At 42.8% G+C, this 18,227-nt stretch overlaps 1 protein-coding gene across 8 annotated transcripts in view; it reads left to right on the forward strand.

The window, feature by feature from the left end:
- Positions 1 to 18,227, forward strand: part of STAB1 (stabilin 1) — a 231,239-nt gene that overhangs the window by 161,981 nt on the left and 51,031 nt on the right. For 7 of the 8 annotated variants that reach the window (XM_025209654.1, XM_025209653.1, XM_025209656.1 and 4 more), the window contains 11 exons: positions 3,383 to 3,502; positions 6,190 to 6,237; positions 6,364 to 6,447; positions 7,880 to 8,026; positions 8,623 to 8,760; positions 10,031 to 10,090; positions 10,218 to 10,394; positions 11,232 to 11,318; positions 14,162 to 14,308; positions 14,570 to 14,635; positions 17,312 to 17,540. In XM_025209654.1, the coding sequence (XP_025065439.1) occupies positions 3,383 to 3,502; positions 6,190 to 6,237; positions 6,364 to 6,447; positions 7,880 to 8,026; positions 8,623 to 8,760; positions 10,031 to 10,090; positions 10,218 to 10,394; positions 11,232 to 11,318; positions 14,162 to 14,308; positions 14,570 to 14,635; positions 17,312 to 17,540 (1,303 nt within the window). The remainder of the gene's footprint in view (positions 1 to 3,382; positions 3,503 to 6,189; positions 6,238 to 6,363; positions 6,448 to 7,879; positions 8,027 to 8,622; positions 8,761 to 10,030; positions 10,091 to 10,217; positions 10,395 to 11,231; positions 11,319 to 14,161; positions 14,309 to 14,569; positions 14,636 to 17,311; positions 17,541 to 18,227) is intronic. The other variant, XM_025209655.1, reaches the window with a different exon arrangement.

The raw sequence follows: 18,227 nt of genomic DNA on the forward strand, positions 1-18,227 counted from the left end.
GGGGGGGCGGGGAGGCAGGGAATGGGGGATGCCAGACTTGGGATTGTTTGTCTATTCAAAATATGTAAGTGCAATATGCAAGGCAGTAACAGAGGGAGAGGGGAAAGCTGCGCATATTGCCTGATTTCATGCAGCTGCAATTTTGTGGAAGTAGGGAATATACAAACCTCTTTGAAGAGTCCATGAGTGTGGCAACCACTGATTCATTACATCAGGATGCAAAGTTACATGCAGTATAAAATAAGAAAGGGAGGGCTGGAAGTCCTGAAGGATCATAAGAAATGAATGAAAGTGGTAAGAGAGAAACAGGATGATGCTGGTGGGAAACTTCAATTTTGAGGAAATTGGAAGTATATCAGACCTTTTCATGAAGAGGTATAAAATAGGGAAGGTAGGGCTCCTGCTCCTGAAGGATCTTAAGAAATTGATGAAAGCAGTAAGGGTAAGAGACAGGATGGCGCTGGTGGGAAAGTTCACAGAAGGACAGGTGAAGAAGATGTGGGGAGCAGTGGCAGGTAAACAACCAAAAGGGGAACGTGCCTATCTAGCATGGACAGTTGTAAGAAATAACTTACTGGTAAGAAAGTTACAACACAGATGAGGCATATCTAGATGCCCAAAGGAGAGGCGTGGAGAAAAAGAAATGGTGGGATGTGCTTTGGGAGTGTACATGTGCAAAGGGGGGTTGGGAAAGGGTCTGCCACTTTCTGAGTGTCACCGAAATAAACCTGTTGTTAGCATGGGAGATGGTACTACAGCAAAAGCTGTGTTATCTGGCATCCAGGGGGAATGTGGAGTGCCAGTTAATCAAAATTGCCAGTTATCTGAGACGTGTCTGTTCAGGCAGCTGCCTGTTCAGGCCACCACCCCTCCCACCACGTCTGGTGCGTCAGTATGCCAGAGGGCAGGAAGTGGGGCCTGAACAGAAATTATGAATAGCAAGAAGGGGGGCCCCGCGCAGGCTGCTTTGCCTTGGGCCGTGGGACTCAGCGAAACCGCAAGTGCCACAGTGGGGCTTCCGGTTTCGCTTTTGCTGTGTCGATCGGCATGCTGGTTAATAGAGCAGGCTGGTTAGTAAAGTGCTGGATAGCACAGCTTTTACTGTATATGGACTCATACCAAAGGGACCAGAGAAAATGTTATTAAGGACTTTATTAGTATGTTTTAAAGCTAGTTTATGGAATGTGTGAAACCTCCAGTTTTTAAGGGGTTGGCTTTCATTGAAAGAGAGTGCCTGAAGGTAGGACTGCATGAACTGAAATACTACATTGATCAGGACAAGGAAGAGATCAGAGAAGAAGAGGCAGAGATTAAGTGGAGGAAAAAGGACTGAACACCCTTTATTTCACTAACCCAACAGAGAGGACTGATGGGAGGGGCAGAGAGTTTCATTTGGTTACTAAGGTAATAGTTTTTCATGGGTTTCTACATGAAGAAAAAGAGTTCTGTAAGGGGTTATTTTGTGGGAAATTGATGTATGTTGTTTAAGGATTTCATATGTGTAGTTGTATGTTTTTAATTATTCTTTTTTACAAAAGGACTGCACGAAGCTATCCTTGTGGTAGTTTCCTGTCAATGTTGTGGCAATGTCAGACTGTTTTTGTACTTTTCCCCTAGCTGCTTCTCCGCCTTTTGGCTAGGAGCAAGAAAGACTAGGGGCATCTGAACTCCAAGGCTTCCAGGCCTGGGGACTACACATAGGATGTCACCCCCCCCCCCCCCCCCCCCGGGGCGCCAAAAATAAAAAAGGTTATTCTACATATAAATAAGTGCCAGAGTGCTGTTCAAACGTGTCTGTGTGAAACACCTGTGCTAAAGCTTGCAGCAGTTTCAATAAATGGTAACAAGCATTAATTCTAGATGAACTAAGTGCATGGGTACTATATGCAAATTGCTACAGCCATGTTTAATTTCAGGGTTAATGTGTTCAGATTTGCTGCTCACTTTTATGTGCTCAGGGAAAGTAATAAGCATGTTTCTCTCTGACAGTAAAACGAGGAGGAAGGGGCTGCCAGAGGAAAAAGTTGCAGCGGGGAGCAGAAAGCAAAGGGGCTTTCTGATCCCCCAGATTCATTTTCTATGCTGTAGCAGTAGGAGGGGGATAAATTCAAGGCAAACCTCCAATAATTAGATTTTATACCTGGAATATTATAACAAATGTATACGTTTTCCATATATCAAATCTAATTATTGAGGGTTCATCTTATGATCAGGGTCATCTTCTATTTGAGTAAATATGGTACTTGATATCTAGTCTCCTGTAATTTTGGCTTGAAATGCCCCTTGAAGTACCCCACTAATGCCCCACTAATTCCCACTAAGTCCTCTTGTGTTGAACCCACAAGAGGAGTGTTACAGGAACTTTTGCTGACTTATTCATCTAGGTGTTAATGTACCAAGTTGTAAGAAAAGTTAGTAGCCAGGTCATGAACAGAAGTGTCCTGGAAGAGGAACCCTAGGAACAGCCAAGCATGGGGAGAAAATTTAACTTGATTTTCTGCCATTTTTTGCTTTTTCATTAATAAAAACCAAATCCAAGGGAGAATCAAATTTGGAGTTTACACAGTAAGAGAACAGTAGATTGGGCTGGAAAAAGGGTGTGCCCTCCTTTCCCCACACTATAAACTATATGATGCTCCCATATATGTCTCAGAAGAATGAAGGACTGAGTGCAGTTGTGGCTTCATGCTGTCTCGCTATTCCAAGCCTATGTCTCCTTTAAAAAGCTCAAAGACAATTCATACATTTTTGTTTCATTGCATCCCTTCATCTAAAGAAGTTGCTGAAAAGAATGACTAATGCCCAGATACTTGAAGATACTGAAATGAGCAGAAATTCAATAAAAGTTAGCAACCTAAATCCTTCAGAGAGATTAATTTGAATGGGGGGGACAGCTTTTTTTTTCTCTTGGGCTTGATGTGGGAACAATGCTTGCTGGTGAAGTAGGAGAGGCCTTTAAAGGAAAAGGCTAGGGGTTTATCTATACAGGAAAATATCCCAGAAAGGCCTTTCTACACTCATTCCTTATGTATAGTCTTATTCTCAACTAAGAAATCCCTATTGTCCATTTTAGATGTGGATGAAGGTAACCCACCAAATGTTGCTCTGACTAAGTGTGTCCACATGGACATTTGGTACAAATTGCTATTGTGAAATGAAGTTTAGGATGTGAACTAAAAGCTCAGAAGCTTCACTAGGTAGATGAGTTCTAATCATAACATTTTGAGTTGTAGCAAGAAGACATAGGACACATAAGCAGGATGTCAGAGAATACCTTGAGTCTGATATGGGCACAAGAAAGGGCAAGTTCTGCTGTTTGGATGTGTAAATTTTCAGGCTGGTAGTGCCATGGATGTATGTCTATCCTTACTTTTCTTACTAGAATAATGGAGGCTGTAGTCGATTTGGTATCTGCGAGTACACAGGACCTGGGACTCGCAGATGTTCCTGTAGTCCGAGCAGTTTTGGAGATGGATTTACCTGCAGAGGCAATCTATATCAGGTAAAATGCATTCAGAAAGGACTGGACTGTGTTTTAACTAACACTTATCTTGAGTGAGCTACTTCCTTCTCTAAAGCAGCAGCTGAGAACAAGCAGGATATTGGACAACATTGACCAGGAAATACCTGGAAATTCAGCAAAGGAGTTGAGAAATATATGAAAGATCCACAAGGTTTAGAAATAAATTTCTTTTAATTCTGCCCATGAGTCACTTGAGATAATAAGAAACCAGAAAGGAAAATAACTTCTCTCAGAAAGAAAGCATTAAAATGAAACTCTCTTCTGAAAAGTGATTCTGTCATTCTATGTGACTATTGTGTTGAGATGACAAGAAGAAGGGTGACTTTTTTCTGGAGGAGTCTCTGGTTCTTCTGTAGATCTTCATTAGTACAAATGGGGACAGAACTAGTGGTTCAGTGAGCAGGACTCTAAAGTGAGTGTCAAGAAGCCTGCATTCCATACCCAGCTTTTTTTATTGACTCCTTGGGCTGTGTTTTTCTCAAAAGACAAAGGAGTTTAACGTATAAAACAATAAAGCTTGTTTATTCAGAGAGCCTTCTTAGCCTACTGCTCTGCTGTTCCCTCCCATTCCCTCCTGCCATCCCTGGGCCAATCTAACAACTTATATATAACACTCTTAAAGGTATCCACACAGGTAACACTGAACAAGTCAGAAAACATTTCAGTTTCAGTAGATGAAAAATAATAGTGCCTGCAGTAGTACATCAGACAAGAGCCCTTAGTAGGCTTAGTATTAAGTTCTGTTATTAATAGAAACTATTATATAGGGAATAATATAGTTTGTCTTGTACAAGACTTTGTACCACTTAGTGGCTGCAGTCTGTTGGCATGACCAGACTAAGACTGGCTGGGTGCATGTGCCTGCTCTATAGGTGAGAAACTTAGTTAAGTCTGGGACTAAAGAGGTGGTTCACATTTAGACCCAGGTAAAGTTCCCAAGTTACCTTATATTCAGGCAGTTGTCACAAAGGGCTATTTATGGGTAGGGTTTTTATCCCTAATGTTTCTCCCCCTTGTTACCTCAGATAAGTTGTAGCAGCAAACAGATCCCAGTAAGCGCTTTGAGTAGAATATTAGGACAAAAGTTAATTGTAGATGAAGACCCAGCAAATGCCTGGGGAAGATACTGTGCACTGGATCAGTGGGCTTAGAGCTCAGATAGATGTTGCTAGTCAGGGAGGTCTCTAACATGAAAAGAGACCACCTAGTCAAGGGGCTACACTGAGAACCCTGACTAAGGACTGCTGGCAGGGGCTAGAGCCAGAAAGCCCTGTAGAAGGAATAGTTAGGTGGCTGAGACTGCAGGCCCTAAGAGGGACTTGTCAGGGAGCAGAGATAGGAGAGAGAGAGAGATTTTTTAACTCCGATAGACCTTTTTTTATAAAAGTAAAAAAAAAAAAGTTAAAAAAAAACCAGTTAAAAGTGGGCAATTAAAAGCACACACTGTGGGACTAGGCACAAAAACAAAAACCAAAGAAGAACAATTTGAGAACAATTGCACCCTGCCCCCTTGTTCCCACACACCTGTGATTACCCTTTAAGGACCAGCTGGGTGGGAGACAGAGAGAGACCTGTGCACATAGACAAGAGTCCTATGAAAGGACTATGAAAAGGGTAGCTCAGGAGATCCAGCAAGTACCAGAGAAGAGTAGTCATTTGGGGGCACTAGGAGAAGAGTGAGCCCCACCCAGATAGAGGCTAACAAAACGAGTTGGCTGAAGCCAAGTATAGGGAGAGACATCCTGCTCAGGGGATTAAGTCTAGAGACTGGGCCAGAGCAAGGTGGCCCAGTGATGAGCAGGGTAGAGTGAAGCACCTCCAGTTTATTGTAGTATTCTGAGGGCAGCCTCTCCACTTTATATTAATTTCCAGCAAGGTGTGGCAGGTAAAGAAAGAGTGGTACCCTGAGAATCCGGAGTTAGACAGGATTAGTGTGGCTGCCAGAAGGCTCCACAGCCATCCTCAGAGGCAGGACCCTGTTACACAGACTGCAAACTCTGATGCTCTGGGTCACAGGCTCTAACCCTCATTTGATTTTACCTTTTTAGAGCCAAGCACAAAGGCTTGCCATGGCCACCATTTTCTGGACCATTACCCTAGAAACTTGGCTTCTTGACTGTGGCCTTTGAGCACCCACTCTCCATACAAATGACCTGCATCATAGAATGTCCAGGCTCATTAAATGCTCCACCAATTGGAGGTGAGCAGAGGCCCTGGTCTACTACTTCTGAAAGAAGGGGAGCACCAAGTGGTGTCTCAGGAAGAACCAGCAGAATCAATCCATGTATAAATGGGTTGTGGCAAAGATGGCAACTTATAGCCAAAACCAATACTGGCATCAGTGCTGAGCCAAGGTGAAGGCCCAGTGTGGGGCAAAGCAATATTATCAACTCCTTCACATTTCATGGCACTTTAAGTAGCAGGAGCCTACACATTTGTGCAGTACTGTTATGGCCTCCTCCAAATTAGAAGCACTTCAAATGAAAGCAGGCTTTGAAGCACTTTATATGCATGTCCATCTATAGTCTAAGCTGCTGTTTCATGTGCTAGGCATACTCTGGGGTAAAGTGGAAAAGCCAGTATGCTGTTAATGAGTTGTTTCTCTTCATCAAAAACCAAGAGATTGAAAGATAATCTCACCATTAACATTCTGTTTTTATTTCTAGGAGCTCATGAGGAGTGAAGCAGCTTCTATATTCTTCAAAAAGATCCAGGTTGGTGGCACAGTTGTTATTGTCCAAAGGTTTAAAATTTACTTGGCATTTTCTTTAAACGGTCTTATAATCAAAATTGTACTTTTTTGTTCTGCTTTAAATGATGGCAATCACTCCTTGCATTAGGCCTTTAACATCAAGGAAATAAATGGAGCCGGAGTTTTCACCATCTTTGTTCCAAATGCAGAGTCAATACAGAACAGTACAACGGTAAGCAGCACCTTCTTGGGATGACCTTCTCTGAACCCTGCACTTTTACAGCTACTCTGTGTGGTCTGTTGATGATGATGTCCTCTAAGAGAGTCTGTTTCACTAAACCTATTTAAGTGAATCAAAGAACTCCAGTTTCATAGTGTTTTGAAACCATCCCAAATGGTAAATTTTATTTAAGCACAAGTGACCAATTGTTATCATACTTATTTAGTTCTAACCAAAGGCATAACTGAGCAGTTTTGTGCCCTGGGTAGCAGTGTCACATGGGGCAGTGGCTGCTATTTTGCACCCTCCCCACTAAGTTGACACATGCGGCTGGTTCCTTGCTCACCCCACTTTGATTATGCCACTAGTTCTAACCCAGCCCTTACTCCTATTGGAGTGGTTACTTTACTGGTAATATGGAGTATAGTTCCTACTTTAATTAATCTTCCTGTAGGAGATAAATTAGTCATCTTGTCTCTGTCAGCTTGGTAGACTTCTCTAGCATGTTTGTATCATTGTGACACTTAGCAAAGGAAGAATGCTTCAGAGCTATGCTGGGGCCCAGTTCTGGCACTGATGAAACCATCTAGGATCACTGGGGGAAAAATGAGTTCTTATGGTTACCAGAAAACATTAAAAATGTGAACTGTGGAGGCATTTAGAGTACATATACCCAAGTCTTCAAACACTGTGAAGAAACACTTGTGAGGGCTGACTCTGGAAGCTAACATGGAAAATAAAAATGTGTGCAGTTCCTAAAAGCCTTCACCTTGGCTCTAGTCCTCAACAACTTCTTTGGTGCAGTTCTGTGTTGTTAGATTAAAAATCCCTAGCATAGTGAAAATATAGGTACAAGAACAAAGTAAAAGGAATTTAATTAGTTTGTTTTCACACTTCCTTTAATAAACACTTCAAAGGTGATTTGTTTTCAGTTTAGTTTAAATTCCAGTCTCCTCCACTTCAGTGATGCAGTCAGCAGTCAAGCTGGTTGGTCCTAAACCTCAAAGTTGAGAACTAGGTGTTCAGAATAATATTCAGAGATGTTCAGTCTTGGTGTCTTGGTTCTGTACTTCCCCAAACTGGGTACAAAACTTTGTTTTGGGCTCATCTGTGGTCAGAAAGCTGGCAAACCCCAGCAGTTCACTACCGTGCTGCCATTTCTTCTCAACCATATTCTTCTCAACTTTTCTCTTGCTCCTAGCATCTGATGTCTTATGAGGGCCTTTTTGGAATAAATTCCTATAACTCAGCTGTCTTCTGTCTGTTCTGCTGGCTTTAGAATGAGACTGGACTTCCTCCAAGGGGGAAGGGTAGGCAGAGCAAATAAAATAGAACATTTCATGTTCTGTTTAGCTACTGGCTAAATTTATTTTAACAGTCCTGATTTCTTGTTCAAGAAATGTCCTAACATGTGGACATTTTTATACCATTTTCCTCTCTCTAGTTTGCTGAATGGAAGAATCACACCCTCATCAAAGATTTGGTGCGCTACCACATTGTGGGTTGTCATAAACTGTTGTCCAGTGACTTGGAGATGCAAGAGTCTATTGTGGCTTTATCAGGACACAAAATACATATTTCAGTGAAAGAGGTAATATATTAATGACAATTCATTTCTCCTTATTGTTTTGCCCCCAATTGGCAGCTCCCAAGGTTGTAAAATGTTTCTCCTAAACCCTTTGTTTTAGTGGAGGGAGATACAGAACTAGTACCTCTTATTTAGAAGGTTTGGAGAGGCTTAGAATTTTCTCGCTGTGAGGATGACAGAAGGCAAGGCAGAATGGCATTATAACAACTAACTAATTCAGAGAGGCATAAGCTTTTGTAAGCTTACAAAGCTTATGCCTCTCTGAATTAGTTGATACAATGCCTTCTGCCTGACTTCAGACTAACACAGCTAACTAGCTCTCTCTACTATGAGGACTGTTTAAGCACTGAAACAGGCTACTCAGAAACATTGAGGAATCACGATCCTTGGATATCTTTAAGAGTAGGTTAGACAAATACTTGACTGGGATGGTTTAGTCAGGACCAATCCTACCTTAAACAGCAGGTTGGACTGGATGACTTCCTGTGATCCCTTCCAAGACTCCTTTCTATCATTCTATGAAAGCATCTTGCAAATGAAAGAGCATAAAAGAGGAGCATCTCTTTTGAAATGTACATTGTATGTTCCTTCTTCCTCAGAATAGTTTGTATCTAAATGATGATGCTAAGGTCATAACCAGTGATCTTGTTGGACTAAATGGAGTGATCCATATCATTGACAAGATTTTAATCCCAGGTGAACTTCAGAGTCTTAGCATTCCCTCCCAGCTATCACAGGTAAGTTTATAAGAACAATATTTTAATATTTTTTTATAGCGTGACAAGTAAACAATTCTTAGATTTTGTAGTGAAGGGTACTTTCAAAATGTTGGTGTTGGGGTAGGGAAGTTCTTTTAGCAAAGTGGGTCATGCCTACAAGTGGAAGGACAAAAGTGATGGACCAAGGTGTATTCAGAGATCATTAAGTAAAAATCACACTATAGAAGCAAATATCTTATATGCAGAGAACAGCCTTCACTAAGTTTTAAACTATTAACCTGAGCAGGATATTACAAAGACATCTTTGAAATGCAGATTCCCTGAGCAAATAGGGGAATATCTCTTATCTTGAATTTTGGGGTTTAATATCTAGGTGCCCCATTGCCTGCCTAAATGGGTAAACTGAATTATTTGGCCCCATGGGGTCTGCTTGCTGCAGTAGCATTACTAAAGGTGAGCAGGCATGATCCCCAGGTGTAGAGTTAGAGGGAGCACCAGAATGGAAGCCCTCTAAGGAGGGGTACTTTTTCTCTGGGCAGTGGGGCTTGAGACTGGAATTTGCCAATAGTGCTCTATGGTGGGAGGTGTCCTTCTTTTGGGAATAACTGATGCTGTACATGGAGATAGCATGGCCAGGCCAGCACCTACTAGGTTATCTCAATAGCTGCTGGAAGAAGGCACCCTCTGGCATCCCCACCCTTTTCCCAGGTATTGTACCACTGCCAAATTTGCCTTTTATATTTATCACTAGTGAACAAAAATCAGCAGCAGAGGCACTGAGTACATGGGCGCCCAAGGGCTCTGGCCCCCCTTGGGGAGAGAGCTGTGTGAAATGTATAAAACTTAACGCATGTCCATCATCCATGCCCCATCAAAAATAAGTCAGTGCCTATGCTCATCAGCACTTGGTAACAGGGGTGAGCAGCACTAGAGGTTGCAGTAGTGGGGCTGAGAGGGCTTCTACACCTGGCACCTACTACATTAACTTCCTGGATACTGGCCACACCAAAACCTAGCAGTGGCTATTTCCAGTAGCAGGATGCTATTTGCAGTTGCTGGTGCAGGGTATAGTATACAATGCCAGTTACAGCTCTGGTTTGTTACATAACAATATTAAATTAGTACTACATGAGAGAAATCAAAATAGCAGCTTTGTCTTGGTCAAACTTTGCCAGCAATGGAAAATTTCTGGCTCTGAGAACTGGCAGTTTTGCTTCTTCACCTGGAATTTCAGTAAGTAAAATTCAGATTCACATTTTGTAACCAACATTTTCTATTATTTTTATAGCAGAATGTCACTGATGTGGCAGAAGCATATGGTTACAAAATCTACAGCAAACTTCTGAGGGTAAGCTGTTTGCATTCTTTTCCTGGAATGCTTCATTTTGGGACTGTGTGGACCATCCATGCAGATACCAGATCCATTTATTATTTTCATACTGTGCATTTATGCTTTGTATTGTGTCTCTGAACAGGAAGCAGGGCTATTCACTATGGTTAACAACCCCATCCACAGACCTTTCACCATGCTGTGGCCTACTGATGCTGTATTTAACAGCTTTCCTGAGAAGAGGCAAAAATGGTTGTATCATAAAGACCACAGAGACGAGCTGGCAGCATATCTCAAAGTGCACATGATTAGAGACATGAAGGTAAAAATAGTGATTAAAAAGGTTGGAACCACTGCATTTCTTTTAAAGCAGCCAAGTAATTGTAGCAGTGTAGCCTAAGTAACATTGGTAAAAGTATCAGTGCAGTGGGAGGCACAGGTATTTCGATCTCCAAGGAGAGGACCCTGAAACCAGTTGGACATCTCTAAAAGGGTTTTCTGCCAAATAAACAAATGACCTCGGATTTGAAGGGTAATTCTGAGCCAGAGCTCTCAGACAATGCAAAGCATTATCCAGTAGAAACTGACTGATTACTGCAGAGCCCATTTTGGCCTAAATCTTAAAATGCAAAAACTAGGGAATCACAAACATTTTAATTTAACAGGTACTGAATTTAGTGTTATTATAATTGACCAGTGCTTAGGTCTGGAAATTAGGCTGAAGCATGAAACCTGAAAGTATTACAGATTCATCAAAAAAGTGTTCTTCTGAGGTTTGGAAAATGTTTATCATTTAATAAGTGAAAAGAAACCATACCATGTGACTTACACATCTAACCACATGGGAAAAATAGTCTAAATGATGTTTTCAAACAGACCAAGTGAAAATTATTCAACTCTGCAATTTGAGCAAATTCTTAAGAACAACAAATAAACTGAAGGCAATTTCAGTCAGTTTATAACCATTTACTACAGTGTCAAGTTTCAAACTGGCAATATTTTAGTAGTTCCACTAACTCCATCCTTATGCAACTTCATTTCATAATAGCAATACTCTGCTCAGTGTGGCTGTTACAACTGAGTCTTCTGAGGAAAATCTTATGTATCAATCCTTAGTTTCCCTGATCTTTCCTATTGTGTTACTTTTATGTCTCTCCAGATTGTAGCTGGTAACCTGCCACATATTAATTCTGTAAGGACCATGCATGGATCCACTATCTCATTCAGTTGCAGCAGAAGTAATGTTGTAAGTAATAAATTTGGACTTTATTCACTACACAGAAAATATTATGTAGGAAAAACAGTTCAGTTGTGTTTGACCTTCTGAGTGGTTCACTTACAGAAACTGAATTCAAAACCTTGAGCTCTAAAGGCCCATGAGCCTCTTCTGGCAGCATAGAGATTTTTAGCTTGGATACAGTAAAAGACTCCTAAACCCCTGTATCTAGTTCAGCCAATCAAGGTGGAACAAAACTATGAATGTGGAGAATGGATCAGGAAGGGCAAAGGTATGTGTGTATATTTAGCAACAGCAGTGTAACTAAAGGGGTAGCAGGAAGGTTGCTTTACTTAAGCAGATATTTCATGGTTCTCAGTGGCTGTGTCTACATGAGACACTGACTGTGCAATTGTTACTGCACAGTCATTTAGTCCTTGTATAAACAAGGACTGGTTGTGCAGTAACCCGAGTTACTGCGCAGTAGTGCCAACAAATGCCTTTTTGTAATGCTGCTACACAGTAACCTAATACTACTGTTCAGTAGCATCATGTCACGATTTTTTGCCATGTGTTGCTACTACGCCATAGTATCAGGCTACTGCACAGTCAGCAACTCATGTAGACATGGTTAGTGTTGATGTTTTTTTCAGAATAGGGAATGATGAATGAAAATGAGTTAAAAGAAAAATTGAGATAGGAAATGGGGAAGAAAAACATAATTATTTAAAAAAAGTTTCATGGACATTTTGTTTGTTTATATATTTGCTTGTTTATTTGATTTATGCTGCCCTTCCCAAAAAGGGCTCAGAGTAGCTTATAATAAGAGAACAAGCAGAAAGCAGGACAGAGTGGTACCTTATAGACTAATTCAGAGAGACATAAGCTATTGTAAGGAACAGTTTACTTTGTCAGATGCTGTGAATGCCATCTGAAGAAGAAAGCTGTTATTTATTCAAACTTTTGCCTCTCTGGTTTAGTTTGTCTATAAAGTAACACTCTGCCCTACCTTTTGCTTGACTAACTAACTAACTAACATGGCTCACTACCACTCTCTGCAATAAATGAACAAAATAGCTTGTAAAACAGGAGCATGAACAAGAAAACAAAAGAACTTAAGGAGCAAATAGAGTGTCAAAGCCAAACAGAAATGCCTTGAAAAAAATCTTAACCAAGCTATGCTTGCTAAATGTTTTACCAAAAAGGATGTTCTTACAAAGTTTCTGAAAGACATCAAGGCATGAGCTGCAGCTGGCCTCAAGGGGGAGGGAGTTTCAGAGCTGAGGAGCAAGTGCTGTGAATGACCTTTTATGCAATTTTTCCACACAGGCTTGGCACACTGATGGTACTTGCAGGAGGTTACTCTCAGCTAACCTTAGGGATTGATATGGGGCATAAGGAAGAAGTTAGTCCCTTAAGTCCATAGGATCCAGACCATTTAGGGCCTTATAGGCCAAAACCAGCTCCTTAAATTTTCCGTAAAAACCTGTTGGGAGCCAGTGCAGACTCTGAAGCAGTGAAGTTGTCTTCCTGGCATCCTACCCCTGTTAGAAGGTATGCCACCAAATTCTGCACTAGGGCCTGGGTCATATGAAAAAAGAGAGGTAGAGCTGGATATCATCAGTATACTGATGGCATCTCACTCTAAATCTCTGCACAATCTTGTCCAGTGGCCGCATGTACACACTGAACACGAGTCATGACAAATGGGAGCCCTGGGTGCCTCACAGGGAAGTCCCAAGGATGCATTGAGCAATTGCCCATCACCACCATCTGGGATCTGCCTGCTGAGAAAGAGCAGAACCATTTTAGAAAGGTTGCATGAATATCCACCAGGTCAAGTAAATGCTTTATCAACATCTTATAAGCAACTGTATCAAAGGCCTCTAAAAAATCTAGTAAGATCAGTAGGGCAAAATTTCCCCTGTTGATCTTCAGGCTAAGATTGTCAACTAAGGCCAAAAGAACAAACAATCTTTGCTATACCCAGGATGAAAACCAGACTGATAAGGGTCCAGGAATCTGGCATCCAGATGTGTCTGGGGCTGTCAGGTGACTGTCCATTCAGTGATCTCCAAAAAGTGGATGCTGGAGACTAGGCAATAATTGGGTCCATTTTATAACTGGTTGCTCACATCCCCCCAAGTGCATCCTATGCCTCAGAAATATACAGATTTTATCCTCAATCAAGGTGCTTTGGAATTACAAGGCAAAAAATAGGTTTGTTATTTAGAAGCCTGATGACTAAGGTGAATTTGTATGAATCAACTGCTGTGGAAGATGGGTTGGACTTGAAGTTATTACATGGATTCTGGACATTGAGAATTGTTGGGGTTTTGGGGTTTTTTTTGGTTTTTACTTGGCAGTTAAAGAAGTATGTTTGCTTTTTCCATTGCACCCAAATAATCAAGACCATGTGAACAAGTGTAATGTGATGACACAGGATCTAATTATTTGGGATAGTCAGATGCAGATGCAAAGGACTTATTCAGATCTCATCAAACCTAATCCATATGATGGAGCCAGACAGATGTTGTGGAAATGGATAGAGTGGCCATGCACATTGTCCTCTGCAACAGTGGGTCCCATCTAGGGCTCCATTCTGGTCCCAAATAGGTCAATATGAAGGAAGTTGTTGGTTGCATAGTGGTAGGATCAGTACTAATGAGGATTCAGCCACACAAGGCCCCCTCATACACTAGGGAATGAATTTCATCCTTCCCACTCTCCTTGGTTCCCCACAGTCTGATTGTTTGCTTTATATTGTGGCATGCAGCACATTTTAACCTTACTTCATTCCTTCCAATAGATATCCATATTGTAGGTGCTTTAGGTACTAGTGAATGCTATTGTCTTACTAATCTGTCTTGAAGGGGGAGCTGTTGGTGGATAATGGCAATGCCAAGATTGTCCAGAGGCATATGGAGTTTGATGGTGGCATTGCCTATGGCATTGATCAGTTGTTGGAGCCTCCAAACCTGGGGTCTCGCTGTGATGAGTTCCTCTCCATTGAGCTTAAGGTGAGTATTTACATATTTATAAATAATAAAACATCAATCCCTCCCTTCCTCTGCTGCCCACCCCCAGTCCCTCATTCACATGTGTTGTCCATTCAATGCTACACTATACAGCTACATGTACAAACAGTTCAGGAGTGTTAAAAGTTTTGGGTGTCTAGAAGGGATGGTTCACTGCCCTTATCACAGGCAAACTTGTAATTGACAGAGAAAGTGAAAAATGTGTGTGTGTGTGTGTTTGTTTTTTTGTCTTCCTTCTTTCAGGGATCTGTTGAGACCTGTGGGCTTTGTGGTTTTGAGCCTTCTTGTCCTCCTGGATCAGTCCAACGGGTAAAGTTTGCTGCTCTTTCAACTTATTAAGTCATTCATCACTTGTAAAATACTGTGGATGGGCCATTTGATACATGATAGCATTGTTTATAATAAATGTGTTTTATAATAAATGATTTAACAACATTCAAAATTAATGCCTGGGTAGAACCAAGGCAGAGAATCTCTGATCATAATCATGATCAGCACTTTTGTGACTGAGACTTCTGTTATGCATAAAATTCTGTATGATCATAGGATCTGCCAATGTGGAGTCATTAGCAAGACCAGGCCAGTCCTTGAGGACAGCTATTAACTAGCACCCCCTGGGACTGACTTACACCAGCAAGCAGGTCTCAAACCATTGTAATGCATGCCCACAACCTGAAGGTGGGGGGTTTCTCGAGCTCATTGTATATCATCATAGGGCATGCTTATTTCCATAGCCATACATTTCACTTCCTTGGGCATGTCCAGATGAGTGCGCACGTGCCTCTTGCAACATCTCAAACCCCTTTGAGACGCTGCAAGAGGCACATGCGGGAACAAAAAAACATTCCCTGCACTGCAAATTTGCAGCATGGGGGCAAAATTAGACCCCTGGATATCCAGGGATCCAACAATACCCCGGGGGAAAAAAAAACGGGTCAGGGCACAGTCCCAGACCATGCCCTGAGGCAACTGGAGGCTCAGTCCTCCACAGAGACACTCTGGTAGCCTTTCAGAGCATCTCTGTGGTTGGCCTTTTCCTCGGTGCTGAAGCACACTGCCTGCCCATGCGGAGCAGGCAGTGGTGCAAGCTGCAGGGATTTGGACCAGCTTCATGCCAGGTACGTAGGGGGTTGTGGGGCTGGAGGAGGGGGGAGGGGACCTTGTGGGACCCCACAGTTCATGTGCTATGGGGGGGGGCCTCTGCCCTGTGGGGGGCAGAGGACCATTGGCAACACATAGGGAGTGCACACGGGTGCATGTGCACCCCCTGAGCGTGGCAGTGCAGCCCTTCAGAAAACGTACCACCAACACTGTCGGCAGCACCTGCAGGTGGTCGCCACTTGCCACTGCTCCCCACCCCCACTGGCAGCAGCATCTGCAGGCAATCAGAGATTGCTGCTGGCCATGGCTGATGCTGCTGGCGGCGTCTGCGGGTGGTTGCTGACCTCCAATCAGCGCCAGTGGTGTCAGCACCAGTGGTGTCTGCGGGAGCTCCTCACTTACTGCTGCCACCACGCTCCCGCCACTGCCAGTGCTGCCGTGCCCCCTCCTGCAAACCCCACATCCCCCCATCACACACCCACCATGTGATAAGGAAACCAAAAGCAAACATTAAAACGTATAGATATTTAGGATTTATTTTATTATGATGCTAGAGACACTGGTAGGCTTCCAAATTTCTTTAACATTGTAAATATAGCAATTAAACATTGCCCATCTGATCAATCTCTCTCTCTTTTGTTCTAATTGTGGAAGAATGTGGATTTTGGGGAATTTTTAAAAAGTGAATTTGGGATGCTGCTTCAGCAGTCTAGCTGACGCAAGCAGCTAGCATCCCCAGATACCAAGTGGCTGGGCCTCAGAAGATCCTGAGGGCAAGTATCCCTGAGCTGCTGGCCATGGGCGGTTTTTATACTGCTGGGGTCAGCACAGGTGCTGGTCCCAGGCTCTAGCTCCCTCTGGCTGCAGACCTGGGAGGAGCCAGGTAGGGTTATTTTTCCCCAAGTGGCACAGTTTGCTCCACAACAACATGCATGTCCGGGCACATGCGCAGAGGCAAAAAGCCCCAGCTCAAATTTGCACCACTTCTATTTGAGCTGCTGCAAGTGCACATGTGTGCATGTGTGGATGCACCCCTTGGGATTTCTAGTGGCTTAATTTTGAAAGACCCTGAACCATCAAATGGGCTGGAAAAAAAAATTGGCTAATATTCAGTTCCTTCCCTGTGCTTTGGTTTACCTTTTGTAATTTGGAGATAACCCTCCTGTGAAGAACTGTTGTAAAAATATAGTAACAGTCTTGAGGCAATTGGATGATATGAACATGGGACCTAATATTAGGAGAGAGAGCAAGAGAGCTGTAAATTTATTTTTCAGCATCCAGATGTCTGTTGAGTCCCCTGGGCAACCATGAAAGAAAGATATAAGAGGCCAAAAGGAAGAGATCAACAGGATGTTGTGCAGGAGGAATTCTGCCCTGGATAAGAGAAGTTCTGAGTGGGAGCCAGGGCTATTGCTCCTAATGAGACAAAACCTTCTCCAAAGCTCTCCATCCATTTTATCAAGTTAATATTAAACACAAGTTGGAGCATCTCCTCTTCAAGAGGATTCTAGAGAGGGGCCTGGATATTGTGCAAACTAAAGCCTGGTGATTTGAACACAGTCCCAGAAAGCAAGAGATTCAGGTTCAGACCTCTTGGGGAGGGGAGTCTAGAACCTGTCTCCTGCTCTCTCTATCAGATTCCTAACTATCAAGCAGTTAGGCTAAAAAATGAGAAGGCTTTCCTTTTTCCCCCACCCTGTATCTGGGTAATATTGCCCACTAGTATGTAATTTTATTTTTACTTCTCTTGGAACAATTTTACCAATGCAACTGAAGAGTTATTTCCTCTAATTAAGGTGTGGGGGAATAATTAACTCAGAAGTACAAACCTTGGGGCATTTTTAACCCAATGGGGTTTTTTTGTTTGCTTGTTTTTCCTTACAGGGGGAAAGCAAGATGTGCCTTTACTACTATGAAAATGCATTTTACAGGTCCTCCTCTTATCCACACCACCGCTTTATGTTTCCAAGCTCTGGATACTTTTCAATATTTCACGATAGCAATAGATGGCCTCAACTTAGGAGGTCCTTGAAAAGAGGGTGCAGGAGGAGCTGTTTTTCCACCACTTGGGTTCCACAGTGCTGTGCAGACCACTACGGAAGAGACTGTCGGGGTAAGAAACTGGTACTGTGACTTCTAACTACAACAATACTTAACTTGTTTTTCTCTTGTCACAGTGAGATGCTTGAACTTGCCTAGACAGTGGTTTATATCTATAGAAATCTCTCTTAAGCATAACAATTACAGTTGTGGTTTTCTGGCACTGTGCAATTTTCTTTAGAAATAGGCTAGTCCTTATGGATGTAAAAATAATCTTCTGAGTGCCCATAATATCAGTGTCTTCCTGGATTATACAAGCAAATGGTACCTCTGCACTGGATAAAGCAATGTCTAGTTGGTTAGGAGTGTTATCAAAAAGAGATCTAATATCACTTTTATGTGAAAACTAGTAAATTGCCTGTCAAGAATGATGTGGGGGAGGGGGCAGGGATGGAGCTTCACATCTGGCCCTGCGCCCTCCGACACTCCAGGTCTGGCCTAGTTCAACTCCCCACCCCCCGCCGCTCCTGGTCCAGCCCCACTCAACAATCCCTTCCCCTCCGCTCTGTGTCCAGCCTTACTCAACTCCCCCTGCCCCATGCCATTCCAGGTCCAGCCACACTCCAACCCCCACCCCCGCCACTCCAGGTCCTGTCCTGCTCCACCCCTCACCCTGCTGCTCTGGGTCCAGTCCCAATCCACCCACTGCCCCTTCACCCTCTCCTGCCGCTCCAGGGCCCGCCATGCTTCACGGACCCCC

The sequence above is a fragment of the Alligator sinensis genome, unplaced genomic scaffold (assembly GCF_000455745.1).
Source record: "Alligator sinensis unplaced genomic scaffold, ASM45574v1 scaffold487_1, whole genome shotgun sequence".
Taxonomy (NCBI): domain Eukaryota; kingdom Metazoa; phylum Chordata; order Crocodylia; family Alligatoridae; genus Alligator; species Alligator sinensis.